At 37.8% G+C, this 19,369-nt stretch overlaps 1 protein-coding gene across 2 annotated transcripts; it reads left to right on the forward strand.

The window, feature by feature from the left end:
- Nucleotides 1-898: 898 nt before the first annotated feature.
- LOC128733082 (brain tumor protein) lies at nt 899-19,169 on the forward strand. 2 transcript variants are annotated; one of them, XM_053826684.1, is made up of 6 exons: nt 899-919; nt 5,133-6,031; nt 6,098-8,125; nt 8,189-8,352; nt 16,443-16,675; nt 16,745-19,169. In XM_053826684.1, exons 2-6 carry the CDS (start codon nt 5,505-5,507, stop codon nt 16,847-16,849), a joined length of 3,057 nt encoding a protein of 1,018 aa, XP_053682659.1. In that variant the 5' UTR covers nt 899-919; nt 5,133-5,504; the 3' UTR covers nt 16,850-19,169. The 2 variants fall into 2 exon arrangements, with proteins under 2 accessions (XP_053682659.1, XP_053682660.1); XM_053826685.1 differs by lacking the exon at nt 899-919 and adding an exon at nt 948-1,063.
- Nucleotides 19,170-19,369: the final 200 nt, after the last annotated feature.

The raw sequence follows: 19,369 nt of genomic DNA on the forward strand, positions 1-19,369 counted from the left end.
CCAAAGTGCGATATTGCTCATAAAAGTGATATTTTGCATTAAATCGTTTCGGTATCTTCGGCGCACTTATTGCACAGAGAACAGACTACCAGGTAATTAACAAAAAGTGTGTAAAAGGTTTTTATGTAATCAACAAGTAATCCTTCAATAGAGCACCCCTCGAGCAGTAAGTGGCAAACTAAATCTTGATGTCGCTGCCATCGCTGCTATGTAACTCCAGCACAAAAAAATATTGATAAAGGTACATGCATATTTTTTGATGCGTTTGGCAAACTATTTCTGGAGGGCGCTACCAACAGATTTTACACACAAAAAATCGATTACTTCCTTCGAGCCTGTTAATCTGTTCTCTGTGCTTATTGCTTGGAAGATAACGAAAAAGTGCGCCGAAGGTACCGAAACGATTTAATGCAAAATAGCACTTTTATGAGCGATATCGCACTTTAGATGGTACAATTTTCCTTGCAATTGACAATACATGGATATATTTTTATGCGTTTGGCAAACTATTTCTGGAGGGCGCTACCGACTGATTTTACACACAAAAAATCGATTTCTTGCTTCGAGCCTGTTAATCTGTTCTCTGTGTTTCAACTGCAACAACAATAAATTTGAAAATGATTACAAAAGTAATCTCTGATTACTATGCACTTATACGCCTTACTGGAAAGCCCTTGCACACGGCACACGAATCATTGCTATCGCAATTGATCGTTTTTATGTCAGAACCCACATTTTTGTCAGCGCCATTATCGATAAGCGCAACGATCAGATTCACTTTTCCACACTGTTCGGTTTTTCACTTGTTCAGGATGAAGGTAATTTTTCGTCGCATTTTATAATCGCTTTTTGTATTAAAAATAAGTGCCGATGTGATCCAAAATAGTTTCAGGAGCTTAAACCTGTGTAATTTAACTAGGTAATGGTGAAGTATAATGTGGTGAAGCTTTATTTTGAAACAAAAAAGTGTGTTTAAAATCGCCGAAATTGGGCAACTTTTCTGGCTGCGCTCATGTGCCAATCGATTTGTGATTTTTTTGCTCCACTTCTCTGCTCGCAGCAGGTTAGTTGTACGATATAATTCGAATCGCGAAAATTAAGCTCTTACCAGCAGCGGTCAAGAGGGCTTTGCTTTTCATGTTGTAGAGGTTAAAAAGATTTTCGCATCATATAAAAATTTGATTTTTCAAGCTAGTGTTGCCAGATTTGGCCAAGTCCATTTTGCTACCGAAAGGTACTTATTGGCTTTAAAATTTTGTTATGTAAGCTCGTTCTACTGTACCATAATTTAAAACATTTTTCTATTGTAAAAATGTGCGAAGCTATACGCATATCTTACTTAAATCAGTAATAATTTCATTTATCCGATGCAGATAACTAAACATATAAAATATCATGAAGGTATGAATTATGAAACTGCCTCTCTTTCCATTTATTTTATAAGAAATATTTTTAACCCATATTATATAGTAGTATACAGCATCTATGGTTTATGTGTCCTCGTCGATAGTGTAAAAACACTCACTAGAAATGAAGACACTAGTTATAAAAAGATAAGCAGGTAGTGTTATAAAAAACAATTTGGTTGCAGGATGTTTTTTGCAACATGTCTTGGGATAACTCTCTGTAAAATGTTAATTAAATGTGTAATATTTTTTTGCCAAACAAGAAGTAATTGGTGTTTGCGTATATTTGAAAATTATTATGACCGCAACAGCGTTAATCGGCAATGGGAAATAAAGCAAAATTGCCTTGAAATATGTTACACAGACTCATTCCGAATCGATATTTTAGACGTTAGATTCTAAAAAGTGTATAAGTTCTTATATTTTCTTAAACATAAGGTTTCGAAACCACATGCCTGCAGAGATGCAATAAACGCTCATTTGATCAACAAAAAATTCAACGTAATTTAATCGTCCGGATGCTATATGATACGCATTTACTGATTCCATAATAAAAACAATCCGATTTAGCTCAAACTTTGTATTACTTTTCTTAATATTTTTTGTATCTGGCTTAGGGTCATTTACAAAAAAATAGTTCTATGTGGTTTTGTTTTTGGTGCATGGTGATTATTACAGCACATGTGAGACATTAGATAACTACATAGATAAAAGATAAACTATTAAAACGAAATATGTTTATTGACAAAAACAATAGTAGTAGTTATAAAGTGTGCATTCTGGAAATTTTAGTTATGTAATAACAATTGCCTTGAAATCTAACAGTGAGAAATCTGTTGGAAGAATTAATCGGTTAAAATTCAATCGATTTTAATATACGGAAGTCAAAAGTATCAATTAAGTTTACCGTGTCCTATGACATTACTCAACTTCTGAAAAAAAATTCTTTAAGCATCTTATTAGTAGGTAGTACCTACTTGTTTCTCACCGAGAGAAAATTTCAGTAAAATCAATCAAAATCAAACGGTTTAAAAAAAGCAAAACCTAGTTGCTACATTCCGTTATCGAAACTTGACCTGCTTTTTATACGACAGACTTCGCAGCCAGCTGTTATAGTACAGTACAATTGCAGGGTCAGTTATTACGATCCTATTGACTCTAACAGCCTAGCCCAGCCGAGATTCGGACATACGGCGCCATACCTCGAAGCCAACTGGGAGGCTCAAAAATCAAAAGGTTTGTTCAAACATTCTCAGTATGATTTAATCAAACGTTCGATTAATATTTACAGTAGCTACGGCTTAAACTGAAATGTAACTCTTACGTTGCAACTGACCGTCATAATTTATTTTAATAGGCAGATGAATTAATATAACCAGATCTATTCTGTTAATTTTACCAATTTCGGTGTTTATCTTAAACAAAGTGTATTTTGTCGGGAGAATAGTCACTTCTTTAGAGTGAACACTTTGGTTGTTAGACTAAAACTATTGGTCAATTATTATTTACTACATTTCGTAATATTTTAACTAGAATATCGGCGGTTTCGGCTCTGCCAATGGATTTTTATTTGATTTTTTATCACATGATTATTTTTTTAATATGAATGCTCGTAAAACTGCTAACAGTAATTTTCAAACATTTGCTTTGTAAATAATTATTCTTCGCTTATAGTAAAATATCATGTTGAAAACTAAAGCGAATTATTTTTGTTAAATATTGGAATTTCATTGTACGCGGGAGCCACCGAGAAAAATATCCAGAATAATCTTGAGAATCTTTAAAATATGCCGCACTGTTGCGTAACATACCAAATTGTATCACGAAAAACTATTGAAAGGTCGCAGAAACAATTTAACTAATCGAAGTTAACTACTTCGGTACTCAATTAACACATTTGTGAAAGGAGAAGATTAGATACTTTTCAAATTATACCGTTCATGTAAGTAGCTCACCAACGTAACATGCATGTGTTTCAAATAACGGTTGAGAAAAGAATGCACGAGCCGCTAATGATATCAAGCAATGAAATTATTAAAACAGCGTTTTGAAAATAATAAATCAATTTTGCGGAAAACTGCAAAAATGACACCGATCTACATACATTAACCTGCCGTTGTTTTTAAATGTTTTAAATTATTCTACTTTAGACGGTTATATGGATATCTGGTCTATCGATTTACACACTACCGCGGCGTATTTTCACTGGCAGAAAAAAAGAGTCCTTTCGACATTTTTGAAAAAAATAGAACATTTTTCCTAATGGTAATATTATTTCCAGGATTGCTTATCTGTTTACTTTTGAACAGGTGATAAACTTGCTGCTAGTTTATAAGCGAGTAATCTACACGGTAAATTTTTGACACATGCTGGGGCTAGTGGCGAAGGTATAGGAATAGTGTCAAGCCAGGAATGGTTTTATCACTTTGACTCAATGAGGTTTAAAAAGGTGTGGCAGATGAGGACATTTGATGGTATTAGTAGCGAAAAATCAGAAAACGACGTCAAACTACAAAAACAAACCGTGTCGAACAATGGGGTTTGTTTTTGGAGTTTGACGTCACGCTTCATCGTGATTGGTTGATTTACGATTCCACCCACACCATGATGAAATTTCTTCATTGCACTAATACCACTTAACCAACATTGCCTCACCTGTATATATCACATTGACTTTGACTCACTTTTGATTCATTTGACAGTATCGTCTCAGTCGAGCAGAATTTGACACAGTTACCGTGCAAGCACCATATTCAGTGACAGTGCCTTATTCTGGACAGTTGCGAATTTTCCTTAAATGTTGGCAAAACTCTAGCTATTTAAACCATTTTGATAATATGAGCCGCAGGCTGAAAACCTCTCTAATATAAAATTTAAAAAAAATTGTTTAAATGTTTGTATTAGAGATAGAGTTTTGTCAATATTTATGAAAAATTTCCAACTGTCCGTCCACAATTAGGCACTGTTTTGAATATGGTGCTTACACAGTATATATGGCACATTTGTAGACCTATTTATTATCCACAATTTTACTGAATAGTGTTACTGTATATGCTAACAATCACCACCAGCATTGTCAAATTTTGCTCGGATGCGACGGTACTGTCAAGCAAAGCAAAGCCATGGGTATAAACGTCCTTCAGAAGTTTTCCCATACCTGACAGAGCTGCTTCTAGTAGGTTCCGCTATAAGATCACGCTATAGGGCCCAGTACAGAAGTAATTCGCCCATCAGCGTCCAAGCAGTCAACCACATATTACAGGTTACAGCTTTATTTTTTGGGCAATAGTCTTTGAAGAATTGTTAGATAATCTTCAGTCGTTTCATAGAAAATGAAATATATTTAAAGTGATCTGAACTTAAATAAAAATAAAACTTATCCAGTTTAATGCTACTATGTATCATAGTAGACTTAAATTGGATAAGTTTTCTTCTTATTTGATTTTAGGCTTCGTATTCCATTAAGACGCTCCAAAAACTTCAGTATTTAAAGTGAACCAATAGTTCTCAAATTGAACCAGTGAAGTAGATTGAAATTTGGCGTCGCATTTTTAAAGCGTACTGAGCCAGTTATACTTCACCAAAACACACAGAATTAAAAGTATTCTACAATATTTACTGTTTATACGCATTATAAAGTCATGACCGACATTTAAAAATAATTCTAATAACCAAGTATATTTTTTAAATTTTCTAATATAGTTTGTTATTTTCCCCCTTAAACAGATATTAGGCAGTATTGTTTGAGTAAAAACAAAACAGTGGCCTAATAAAAACATAATTTCACACTAAAAACTAATATTTTGGATTGGAGTTGTCCGCACCAGCCGAAACACCTGTAAAGTTTGGAGTCCATCAAGAAGAATAGTTAAACGAGTCAACCGCAACAAAAAAAAAGTTTCAGATTTGTGAGAACGCCGTGCTTGTATATCTAGGAACTGGTTTCTTATCGTCCCAGGTGGTGTCCAGCGTAAAGCAGTGTACTTCAGTATTTCCTGTTCAGCCAAGAAAAGATTTAACGAGCACAGCGCTAAGGTGTACAAGTTGTAAAGTGGTGGTTTAAACATTTCGAAATCAGTTAAATATTTCAACAGGCCTATGGCATCAATTGGAGTTTTTAATTATTCTAGTGCTGTCACCGGGACCACCGGTAACAACACTAGTAACTCGGTTTCTCCACCTGGAGTCATCAAGATGACTCCTGCTACCGTTTCGAACGCTGCGTCTCCGTCCCATTCATCCCCTATTGTCACTTCGGGGGTTGACATCTTGCCTGCAACTACGGTTATTCCGCCTGCTATTATACCAACACCTCAAAGTGGTGCTGATTGTGCAGCCAACGAAGAGCAGAATAACGACGCTCCTTTAATTTCCATTTCTCCAACCCCGGAATGCGCTCCTATAAACAATTCTCTACTGCCACCAATTCCAACATCATCGGGAAGCGGCGCTTCATTTGCAGATGCTTTCAAAATCGTTGATAATGCTCCATTTAATGAACTCGATTCTGATCCCAATGTTTTGTGTGGATTAGAGATAAGTGGAGCACCTGATTCTGTGAAGGGTTTCCCGCTAGAAAACGGATCACTATCGGAATGTATGGAACAGGACTGCACGCTGTGCCAGTAAGTATTTAAAGAATACGTGTCGATAAAAAAATGAGACTAGTTCAATTCTACGTATAATTACAGGAACAAGTATGTTTCTCCTCGGGTTCTAGCATGCTTGCACGTGTTTTGCGAGTTATGCCTGGATTCATTACTGCGAGAAGACGAATCAAAACGGCTGGATGGTGTAATTGATTGTCCGATATGCAAGCAACCAACGAAGTTAGGACCTAGAGGTATCAGCGCCTTGCATCAAAACTATATTCTGACAAATGTACTCGATTTGTCCACTATCGAACCATCTATGTTAGCCTGCACATCTTGCAAAAGCAAAGAAATGGCTATATCGCGTTGCAATGACTGCGCTAATTTTTTGTGTGCTAGCTGCGACAATGCTCACCGCTACATGCGTTGCTTCGAGGACCATAAAGTTGTACAGTTAGACGAACTGCGAAAATCATCTGAAAAGGTTGCCATTCACAAGCCCTTGTATTGTTCTGCTCACCCACCCGAGAATTTGAAGTACTTCTGCTTCAACTGTCAGATTCCGGTGTGCAATGAATGTTTAATTGGCGAGCATAAAGGTAAAGAGCATAATTACCAAATCATTAGCGAAGCTGAAAAGCCAATGCGTATTGAATTGGAAAATTTGATGAAGGACGCTAAAACTAAAATCGATTGCTGTAATCAAGCTACAGCTAACCTTGATGCTTCTTTACATGATTTACAAAATCAATTCGAGACGGCCAGGGATTTAATCAACGAATCATTTCAAAGTTTTAAAGCCGTATTGGAAAAGTGCCGCGATGATGCATTGAAGAATCTCGAAAAGTTGCACTCTGAACGTGAACTGAAGATCATGGAAATGTTTCACAGTGTTGAGAAGGCCACGGAAAAAATCGAAAATACTGCCAAATTCACGAAAAAAGTATTGGATCAAGCAAACGGTCCTGAGCTGTTAAGTCTAAAAAAAATGATTTCTACTCAATTCAGTTGTCTGATTGGATCAACACCCAAAGTGGATGTAAATGTTTCTCTTGAGTTCCAAACCAGTTTTGAAAAATTTGAAAAAATTGCTCCGGAGTTGTTTGGATCATTTCATACTGAAACGTTGTTACAAAGCCCTAAGGAGACTACTCCCCCACCATCACTCCCAGGAATGGCCATATTGATCAATAAACCACCTGGCAATGCTAATAGCAGTTGCGGCTTATCACAAGGTCCTTTGACAGGATCTGTTACTGCCAGCAGTCCAATTTCGTTACCCACATCGATGCAATCGTCGTTCGACGGAGATATGTCCAATTACATGTTACCACACGTTCTCACTCCAGAACCTCCAGCATCGACTCCAATTGCTGGCAATACAATAGTCGCTGCGCCAGCAACCGTAGGAGGATCAGCTACTCTACCGGGATTAACCAGCATTGCAGAGTATAACTTGCATCGCCTAGCCAATTTGGCAGAAACATCAAATGATATGCCCGATGCTATAGTCCCTGTTAACAATAACACTACCACTAACTTTACGTTGGCGGATTTAATCTCTGGAGATCAGAATGCCTTCCAGGCTCTTGCAAAATATGGACTTAACAACACAGATCTTCAAAATGGTCCATTGATACAATCACATCCCAACATGCACAATTTATCCTTCAACGATTTTCCTGGTTTACAAGGAGCCCCGGCAACAATGCTACAGCAATCCATGATTCCAATAGATTCATCACTGGGTGAAGACATGGCTGCTATGAGCCGTTTTCAAGTCAATGGTCGTACAAAAGCTACTCCAATGCAAATTCGTTGCAAGTTTGGTTCACTTGGACAAACAAAAGGTCAATTCAACTCACCACATGGTTTCTGTCTTGGGGTGGATGAAGAAATTGTGGTGGCCGACACCAACAATCATCGTATTGAGATATTCGAAAAAAATGGTACTTTCAAATTCTCTTTCGGTGTACCAGGAAAAGAAGAAGGGCAGCTGTTCTATCCTCGCAAGGTGGCTGTGATGCGTTCGAGTGCTAAGTTTGTAGTGTGCGATCGTGGTAATGAACGTTCTCGTATGCAGATTTTTTCCAAAAATGGACATTTTATTAAAAAGATTGCAATTCGGTAAGCTTAATCGCTTGTGACATGAAAATTGTTTTTATTCTAATATGTTTGTATTGTTTATAGTTACATTGATATTGTAGCTGGCTTAGCTGTCACTAATAAAGGATTAATTGTGGCCGTTGATAGTGTTTCACCTACGGTGTTCATCATATCAGAGGATGGCAATTTGATCCATTGGTTTGATTGCTCAGACTTCATGAGGGAACCGTCGGATATCGCAATTAACGGTAAGTATTTAAAAATGAGTAAATTTAATCATTGTTAGTTGACACATCATAATTACAGCAGCCGTTAACCCTCTCTGTCCCAGGGGTGTTTTAAAGGTTTACAGTTTTTGATCATGTGAAAAAGCTACCATGCCACAAACATGCAGCTTGTAAAACAATGTTTTTACTGAAATCGATGAAATCAAAATATCCATATTTAAATGCGTTTATCGGCCCATTTTAGTATCGGAAGTCATGGAGTATCTGTGCTGCCATGGGACAGAGAGGGGTTAACACTAAAACGACCGTGAAGGGTCAAAGACCCCTTGCTTTTTTTTGTCCATAACACTATTCCGTTTAACCTCTATTGAAACATGTATTTAAAACATAATGCCCTATGATATACCTGCGCCATGAAGTAGTGTAGGGTTTTTTTTTAACAAATAAGTAAATGAACAGCGGTCACGTTTAATTTTGTATATGGGTATATAGTATAATACTTCCCTACGATAAAACTGAACCTTGTCGTGGTGTAGGGCTTTTTAACTAATCAGTAAATGAACAGCGGTCACGTTTACTTCTGAATGTGGGTATATATCAAAATACTTTTGTGATTTCAAGTGGGACTCGGGGTAAAAATTTACCAAATGTGATTGTTGCGTTGTTCAGAAAGTGCTTTTATTCCGTTTAAGAATAAGGCCAGTATGGGGATCTCTGACAATAGATGAAGTTTTCTGGGATTCATCCCTATTTATCACACTGTCACTGTCACAAATATCTAGAAAAATGTCGGATTGATTGAGTTGGTCGGGGGCTTAGGGTTAGTAAGGGGATGTAAGCGGGATACCAGATCCGATTGGATGCCGAAGGACCACTCTGTAATGATTACGGGTAATAGCACTTCTTAGGTAGCAGATGGGAAAATTAGGTCAATTCGTGTCGCGTGTTCGAGTTTCGGCTAGGCGGTGCTGCTAGATAGAGTAGGATTTTTGCATTGGCGCCGTGGCTGTCCTGAGCTCTGATGGCCGTCCACGGGCTCTGTCGATGGGAAGGGGTCGAGTCTTAAAGAGACGTTTAAGCCCAGAGCTTTACAGTACTTTGGTCTCGAGGGTTGGAAGGCGGGCGAGTCTATATTTTGAAGCTTCTGTCGACTACCGCGAACGTCCAGCTTGTGCTGCGTTCAATTTACTTTGTACCGTGGGAATGCACTGTGAATGCTAAGGGGATGAAAGATTAAATTTGCCCTGATAAGTTAATAACCACTAATGCTCCGAAATTTGTCTTACCTATTGGTTCATTTGTGGTTGTTTGTGTTGGAAAACTGAAAGCGGGCGCGCGGTTGAAGACCGGTGTCAGGCGGGGCTGACGAATTCTCCACTTCTTCACTATACCACATATTGTAACTCGAGTGGTACAAAAAGTCCAAAGCACATTTACAAATTCGATCTATTATTTTTCTTCTCATCATCATAATTATTATCATCATCGTCATCATCATCATTATATTTAAAATATGACATTCCGGCCTTTGGCAGAGAGATCTTAGAGTCAGTTCGTGGAGTCCGCGCAGGGCCGAAACGCCTCCGCCTGCGGGTATAGGCGTGACGGCTATGCTTGGGGCTCTACCTGTGTTTTAGTGGGCGCCAGTGCCTGTCTCGTCAGGTAGAACTGATGTTTCAGGTCTCCCTGACACTTTGTTGACAACACAAAAGGGCCCAGCGCAGAGTTTTATACGCTATTAAGCGACCAGTTGGATAACCCGAAAAAAAGGAAAAAAAAAGGAAAAAGGGTATATAGTATAATACTTTTGTGAATTCAAGTGGGACTCGAATTAAAGATTACCAAATTTGTTTATTTGTATAAAAATATCAACAGGCCTACGGGCCCTACTGATACACTTAGAATCTAGAATCTACGTGCTAGTGCCTGGAAACGAGTTTTCAGTACCTCGCGGCTGACGTTTAAGTCGAAGCTATGTGTAAATCGATTGAAATGGCGTTGCAGACCGATGATTGTGCTAAATGTGCTATAGTTGGTTCGCCGATGCGGTACACGCAGAAATGGACCGTTGCGTACAACACGACCTTGGGCGAATATGTTGAGGTTCGCGAGTAGACATGGGCAATCCACTCTCGAGGTCAGCATGTCGGCGATTGCCATTGCTCTGATCACGTCGCGACGAGTGTTCAACGGGTCAAGATCGATGAGTCTGCAGCGTTGTTCATAGCAGGGCAGCTGAAAGGGGTCGTTCCAGGGCAATCTTCGAAGTGCAAAACGTATGAATCGGCGCTGCACTGACTCGCTTCGGTCAACTCGATTTTGGTAGTACGGACTCCACACAGGAGCGCAGTACTCAAGGTTGGACCGGGCAAGAGCACAGTAGAGAGCTTTGAGGCAGTAGATGTCGTTGAAGTTCTTGCGATCCGCATGATAAATCCCAGATTCCTGTAGGCCTTATCGACAATATATGCGATGTGCTGTTTGAAGTCGAGCTTAGAGTCAAGCAGTATTCCCAAGTCCTTAACACAATTTTCGCGGCGTAGAGGCACTTCTGATAGAATGTAGTCGAAAACGAGAGGGTTCAATTTCCTTGAGAATGTAATTTCACATTTGTCGGAATTTAGCAACATGCGGTTGTCTGTGCACCATTTTGCAAAAATCAGCAGCAGCTCTTGCATGAACGCGGCGTCGGACGAACTATCGACTTTAGCATACAGCTTCAGATCGTGTGATGTGATTCTTGCGTTGTTCAGTAATTATTACTATTCTCAATACAAATAAGGCCAGCATGGGGATCTCTGATAACAAGCAGTTGTAACTAAACCGGAGTTTTGAGGATATTTAATTCTCATGAAATATTGTTTATATGAATTGGGGCGGCATGCCATATGTTTTTACCATCATTTTAGAACATACCCACAGGGCAGTGTTTCCCTTGCTAATTATTGAATCTAAGTGTGCATTCCAAGATGGTTTACCATCTAGGATTACTCCAAGATATTTTACTGAGACGCAACATTTGATTTCCTCTTCCCCAAGGTATAGACACCTCAGCTTCAGTTTCTTTTTCTTAGTGAAGCGAACAATTGTTTTTGAGGGGTTGGTGCCCAATGCCCATGCCTTCCTTATTACAGATTTAGGGCCCTCTGCATCCAATATCATGTCGTCAAATTTTCCACGAACCATGATGACTAACTCATCAGCAAAACCTACAACTTCGACATCATATTCCTCTAAGCTTCTCAGAAAATCATCAGTTATCAAATTATCTTTTCTTCATTGCTTTTGCCATTGATCAGTAAGAAGCATTATAAAATGCCCCTTGAATATCGAGACACGCACCTTTAATGCTGTCTCGTTCGATACAAGAGACTTCTCAATTTTGGTCACTTTGATTTTTGATTTATCAGCTGAGTTCGGACTGGTAAGAATTTTATTATAGGCCCGGTGAGCATACGTTTTCAAATATTTTTTGTTAGCCTTCTAACATAACCTTAGTTTTAAATAGATATTTTTCTACACAATCTGTTGATAATTGTTCATTAGACCTGGGAGTTGATTTATTAAGAATGTGCTATTATAAACAATTTTAAATAATTTGACATTTTCTCAGTAAATTGAAAATTATGCTTTGTTTCTTGTTTGCATTTTATTATGTTGTTCAAAGCTCTAAATGCGTGGAATTTTGCCTGCTTGAAAACTCGATAGCCAGGTCGACAAATTAAAGATAACCGTGCGGTTCTAAGTACGCTTAAGTATCAAGCTTCCACTTTATTCTATCTGTGACAAGATACAGACTTGGTAAGCGATTTTTGCCACCATACTGCGTGAACAATTAAAAACATATATTTTCTTCCAAGATATTTCTCATATAGCGCAATAAAGATGATTGATAACTGCAATACAAAGTCGTAATAAGTGGACAGTTTCATACGTGTTTTCCGAGAGTTCATCCGCGAATTATGTATGAAGCAAAATATCGACATATCTGACCCCACCACTTCATTTGGTACAACTGAATCGTGTTCGTTACCGGCACTTTTTTCGGTTCGCGGTGTTTGGTTTAAACGTATTGTCCTCTATAAAATACGCCATCTACAGGGACGAGTCATTGTCACGGTTAAGCACGATTTAGCAACACTCCCTACTAATGTATAACTCTGTGCTTAGACCCAGGAATAGTGTGATTATTCATTCAAAATTCTGTTGGAATAAATCTGTTTTCAAAACCAAAACCATAATAATAAAAAATATTAAATACGATCGAATGATTAATGAATAGGCGAAAAACATACCTAAAATTCTACACTAAAAAAAAGCAAAAAAAGCAACGATCACATCACTTATCAAGGTGAATCCTGATCCAACAAACCCGACCTTACTAACAAAATTCCTTCCTGTAATCTATGTAGGGATGCAGAGGTTAACACGGTCCCTAGAACAACAAAATTACACTGATTGCAAGGACGTGGCCAGCGAAGTTATTGATCATTATTATGCCGAATCACTGAATTTTGCACAATGAGAATGGTCGGTAAATCCTAACTCCATTCATTTGATTCATTGTGCAATTTCACTGGTTCTGGTCAATCATTGAGTGTAACCATTGATATGTGCAATTAGACTAAGCTAAGCTCTGATTTTTAATCTACCAGCTTGCAAAATGGTTTGTATGTATGTATGGGGGGAATCCGCCATCAGTTGAAGGTCCTGCCAGTGTATGTGGGTAGACTTACAGTAGATCCAAATTTGATTGTCAAATGAATTTCACACTGAAGCTGTTGTAGAAGGACCAAAAGGGATTGGGCGGACCCACTAGCAGAGACACTTGTGCGCATTCCGGGATTATAAGAATTTCCTTCCAGCATTAGGATCCTGCCATGTAACAATCAATTTCGCTGCACCAGCTTTAACCCACGTGATGGTTGGTTTGTTCGAAGAGTGCAACATAAATATTGTTTCAGACCTCTATCAGGAGTTTCCTCCTAGTGATTCCGGTTGACTCCTCACTCCATCCTCCTGTCTTCCACTCATACGATGCCTCTGTATTCATGAATTTATCTTATAAAATGCATATAATGAATTTATCGCATGATATATAATGAAATGAAATTAATATGGATAAAAATAGAACGAGCTCACCAGCAGTCCTTTGCATCAGATATAGTTGCATCATAATGATGCCATCGTTTGAGTTTCCATCAATCATGTACAACATGTACATGTACAACATCAACATGTACAACAACCCAACAATATCCATGTACATTATTAGCAAGTTTTACGGTCAATGTTTCTATTGTATAGTAGGTTTTTGAAGAGCTAGAACGAAACAAACAATTAGAATATGTGGTGGGGCTTACAAAACTACGATTTTGGTATCAGGCAGCCGGGATCCACGCAGCATCGCACCTCCTAGCTTAGCTACTCAATCTTAAGGAAAGATCATTACCGGGTATGACTACGTGGAGGTGCTAGATAGGAACTTGGGTTGGCTAGAGCTATGTTGGACGCATCTTCATTGCCTTCCCCCTTCCATACTCATTTATCAGCTTGCAAAATGCTATTTAGATAATGCAATGGACATCTAGTCAAGTGTTCAGACTTATGTTATATCATAGGTATGTATTCATATAATATTTCTCCCATAGTTTTCAACAATACTGATAATAAACTAGTTGGTCTGGAAGCTTTAGGAAGTGATTTATCACGTTCTCCTACGTTTGGTATGAATTCAACTTTGACCAATTTCCATGCAGACGGCAGGTGATTTAACGGGTGACAACTAACATTTTGAATTTTTTTTTCGAGGTCCCTATACTCAACAACAAACGAGCTCAGGGAGAAATGAGAGTGTGTATGTGTTAGCTCTTTCTATCCGCTTTCTGTCAGTATTTTTTGTTTTGTTTATGCTTGCCAAGTTTTGCTTAAAACAGCGTCGAAACAAGAAGCATTCTGCGAGCGCGTTGTACACTTCTACGAACTTCCACGGAAATCTCGGGAAAAAGTTTACGGTACAACATTTAAAAAGCGAATATGTTGCGGCTTCGACTGTTTACCATCCTAAGATGCCCAACAACTATTCGCGAGCAAGGTAGTGGAAGACCAGCCAAAATTATGGACGCAGAAGCACATCGTTCTCTTTCTCGTTTCTTCAACAACAAGCCCTCTGGTTTGGCTAACAATTAAGATGCACCAGACGAATTTTTGAACAAAATTTTGATCCCGTTTCTACAAAAACATCATGCAGATGGACAATACGTGTTTTGGTCGGATAGAGCATCATCACATTACGCCAAACACAATCGTTCCTGAATACCCATTAGACCCCATTTTTACCCAAAAACCACGACCCGTAAAATCTGTCTCTGTGCGCCCAACCGAAGATTTCTTCGGGATTTTGAGTTCCTTGGTGTACAAAAATAACTGGAGAGCCACGAATTGCAAACAGTTGATTGGTAGAATCAAGAGATGCATTCGCAAAGTTGACATGACGGCCGTACAACGCTCCTGTTTCGACGTCAAACGAAAGCTTCGCCGAACAGCCGATTATGGACCGTTTTCAAATGTACACTAATTTTTTTTCAACAATGGATAATGTATCTTTATTTTCGGTAAATCAGATCTTCGTCATGTATCTTTGTCGTTATTGACAGCCTGAGAAAAAAAAATTCCAAAATTTTAGTTGTCACCCGTTACTGTCAAACTCGTCTTAAAAATCTCAATTAGAGGTGGAATTAGCCCTGATTCTCCATTTTAAGTCTGAGCTGGAAAAATCCAATCGACATCTGCCGATTTATAAGGTTGAAAGAATCTCAGTGTATTCCGCATCTGCACTGCAGTTAACACCATTTCATCAACTTTTATTGCGACCTCTTTTGTCTTCTCAGATCCTGAAAAATTTCTTTTATAACATCTTATGTCACAATCAAAAACCTAATCTCTATCATTTACTTCTGAAGGTGATTTTGTGAACGCACCATCTTCTCTCTTGAGAGTACCTGGTCCGTTCGAACGGTCTTTCGCAAGAGTCTTATTAAATCTTGCGGCCATTGGAGTACTTTCAATGCTTTCACAATTATGTACCCAAGATTTTCCGTTTTGGTCGGCTTAGTTCTTTGCTATATTCGGTTAGGGCTCTCCTGTATTGAGTCCAGTCCGAAGTAATTTTAGGTCCATTGAATAGTTTTCGCTCCATTTTGCGAAACCGTTCCAGCCTTTTGTTCCACCAGAGAACATTCCTGGTAGAAGTAGGTAATCCTTTTAAGTGAGCCATTACTATTTTATGCAGAGACTATCGTTTCCTGCAACATCTCTGATGCCAGTTCAAGTTGATGAACCGACCTAATTCCTGTAGTGAGGCTATTGTTTGACGAGAAAAATTCTAAAAGACACTCACCTCGATTGTTGATGTCGATGCTTCTCTACAAGGTATGATGAGCATTGGCAAACGCCATAACCTCTTGAGTGGGAACCTCAGGAACGACACCAAAAAATAGGCTGATGCACCGATAATATCGGATTTTCCTTTGGCGGTTGGTACCTCAACTCTGATTGCGACAATATTTCGTTTGATGAACTCTGTAATAGGAAAGCAATTAATGTTTGCGTTGCCTAAAAAAAGCAGCTTGCCATCAAAGAATAACGTACATGCATTTATTTGAATACCTTGTATTCTTCCTTTGTGGACCCAGGGTTTTTAAATCAGGGCCAGCGGCCAGGTCTACAGCGTCTTTGACAAAACTCCTGGAAAGTATGCACGATGCTGTTTTTGCATGATGGAGGTTTATTTGCAGAACCCTAGTGTTCTGCATTTTTGTTATTTCTGTGAGTTTTCCACTCGCTAGCATTTGTGAGAGACGGTATCTCATGGAGGTCGCTGTTTTCTTATTACCAGTACCCGAATTCACTTTGGATCTGGGTAGGAGTTGCTTTCGCGTGTCTTGTATATAATTCCCTTTGTCAAGATTGATCTGTTAAGATAGGTGGGTGGTAGTTCCATACTTATCACACATATAATACACATTAACCAAATTTTCTAAAAATTTCCTAGGTCGTTACATTTCAAAATGCAATTATTTATCAAGTATCGTTTTTTACTTTTTTCGCAGGATCTGACTTTTATGTTTGTGATTTTAAAGGACATTGCGTAGCAGTGTTTTCGGAGGAAGGTACTTTTAAATATCGTATCGGCAGTGAAAAAGTAACCTGTTTCCCGAATGGCATTGACATATCAGATGCTGGCGACGTTCTGATTGGCGATTCCCATGGCAATCGTTTTCATGTAGCTTGCTACTCTAAAGATGGACAGTTGCAGTCAGAATACGAATGTCCCTATGTAAAGGTATCATAGTCGTATCAAAATATGTTGATCCAGATCTAGGTTATGTTTCTAAATTATATTTCACTATAGGTATCTCGCTGTTGCGGTCTTAAAATTACATCGGAAGGGTTTGTTGTAACACTAGCAAAGAATAACCATCACGTTCTCGTACTGAACACTCTGTATATTCAGTGATTGACCGCCGGAGCTAAAATTTTACAACCGAATCGTTAATCAGCAACAAGGTAAGTGCGTTGCTCAGATTCGGTTCAGTCCAAGCTGCTGGTAGAAGACTTACGTGAGTAACAAGTAAACTCGTTCATCATAACAATGCCGCGTAACGGGAAAATCATTTAACCATAGCTAAAAGCTATGACTGTGTATATTCGTACGCTTCAAAACATTATTGTCATGTAATCAGGCGCCAAAGCTGGGTTCATCGTAACTGTACACGTCTCGGTTAAAGCAAGAATCTAAACCGCGGGCGTATAAAATATACTATAGTTGCAATGCTTGGCTAAAACTCGTGTAAAAATAACCATTCGAAAAGTCTCTAAAAGAGAGGAAAAACAAATGATATTATGTTGTTTTACCCATATTACTATTTTAATTTTTTATTACACTATTTACAATTTTATTCGTAACATACTGTACTATTACAAACAATATTTATTATCCAAAACTGAAAAAATGAATGATCTCCTTTTTTACATCCACAATCGCGAGATAATGATTTATTTTAATTTACACACGAAGGTAGTAAAACAAGAACCATATTTTTAAAAGTTGGAGGAAGCAATGATACAAATGATTACCTAAAAAACGAGATTGATCGAACAGCTGTGTGTGCGCGATAAGGGAACCCTGCAGAACGAGTTTTATTTTACTATGTTTGTAGAGCGCGAATATTTATAAAAAAAATCTTATTAAGATCATGGCGAAGTTAAAACAAACGTAAAGAAAAATCTTCGAGCCCTTCAAACGTGTAAATATTTTTAATATTTATATACAACTAAGATTGAATTTTAATCATAAGCATACTTTCTTTAGAGAGAAACAAAAACAGATAAACGAAGTATAAGCAAGAGAAAACAAATTTACACGAAAACATGTTTTATGTAGAAGCTGTATACATTTATACATGTTAGATTTGCCATATTTTTGTAATATCCCTTTTTCGTTATTTTACATTATAAGTCAAGTCAAGAAATGCGTTTGTTATAGTTTTACGTTAGTTAGAGTAGGCCTGTTTTCAAATCGCAATCCGCTTAACGGTTTGCGAAAGTCGAAACATCTGGTTTTATTTGAAAAATTATTTCTTGAAAACAAAAACCGAATCGCGTATCTATTTGTTAACGTTAGGTTATGTTATTATTTTGTTTTGATGTTCCAAGACATATAAAACATGTCATTTTTATTACAACAGAGAACAAAGAACCATGCCAGCCTGCGTTTTTTTTAATACAGTATTTCACACTTTTAAATACTTTACAATATTGGGTATTTTCGAAGGTTATATTTATTTCGGTGTACTGTCGTTTCCTAATTATATGCACAATATTATGACCCAAAATTCACAGAAATTGCCGACCATATATATTATTACGATCTACCCTGTAACCAGGAACTCTTGAAATTTAACTTCAGAATGTATGCTGTTTGTTCGAGCTGTGGAATATAAACATTTACCGCACAGAATGGTTGCTTAGTAATCCTGAAATAATCAACCGAAGTTATCAATCTAAATTTGATACAATTACCTAAGGCAACTTTTGATAAATGTCTTAAAACTGTGAGTCACAGGCGTGGAACAATCCGTTTGATAGTACTCTTTATTCACAATACTTCGTGATGTAGCCTGTCCGCGTTAGTCCAGAAAAGCAGATACTGGAAGTCATCCGTACAATCATTGAGCTTATGCAATTTCTGTTATTCAAACTGTAAAATTTTTTATCTTAAAGGGGCAAGAGCTACACAATGTCGATGCAGTTTGAAGGTATATTTATTGTTTTGATTATTTATTGCGAGGTTTTACGTGTGTTTCCTATTAGGACAATTGCGTTACATTACATACATTCATTCGTGTGTCTGTTTTTTTATAAATATTTTGATTCGTACGCCTTCGGTGCAGTTTTGTTTACGCAGTAGCGCCAAGAGCTGAGCCTTTATTGAATCCGCTGCATCATTTGTTTGATCGAAAAAGGTTGGCATTCTTGAACATCTAAAGAAAATGAAGTAAACAAACGGATCGAATTAGTAAACTTATAAAGTGTTACACTTTGCGAGTTTACATGGCACTTTCAGAGCACTGTGCACTCCAACCGCTTATATCTCGTTCTCTTACAGAAATACGGTTGAATCTACATGTAAACATTTCTTGTAACTACGGTATGGGAGCGTATTTTAAGCCTACTTCTACATTCAGCCTACATTTCTTTTCATTCGTTAAATAAATACTTTGTCGATGTAATATGTTATAACGCTTTTCTCAAAAATGCAAGTAATCTGTTTTTTTTAACAAATGAACATTAAAACCACCTGTTCCTTCATTAGAACTTAATTAGGCTGAAGAAATAGAAACAATCACTTAGGCTGAAAATAGGTTTTCTACTCTAGCTGGTGTGATAAGGAAAGTGCAAGGCCCGCAACGATTTCTAGGATGAAGCCGTTGCTGGCGATATTAATCACTTTAAAAATCACCGCGCTTTGTCATAA

The sequence above is a fragment of the Sabethes cyaneus genome, chromosome 1, assembly GCF_943734655.1.
Source record: "Sabethes cyaneus chromosome 1, idSabCyanKW18_F2, whole genome shotgun sequence".
Lineage (NCBI taxonomy): Eukaryota > Metazoa > Arthropoda > Insecta > Diptera > Culicidae > Sabethes > Sabethes cyaneus.

Bases quoted from the DNA above. Each gene is read 5' to 3' on its own strand.
- LOC128733082 (XM_053826684.1), top strand. From the start codon at position 5,505: ATGGCATCAATTGGAGTTTTTAATTATTCTAGTGCTGTCACCGGGACC. The intron at 6,032-6,097 runs GTAAGTATTTAA...GTATAATTACAG, and splicing joins CAGGACTGCACGCTGTGCCA to GAACAAGTATGTTTCTCCTC. The intron at 8,353-16,442 runs GTAAGTATTTAA...CTTTTTTCGCAG, and splicing joins GTCGGATATCGCAATTAACG to GATCTGACTTTTATGTTTGT.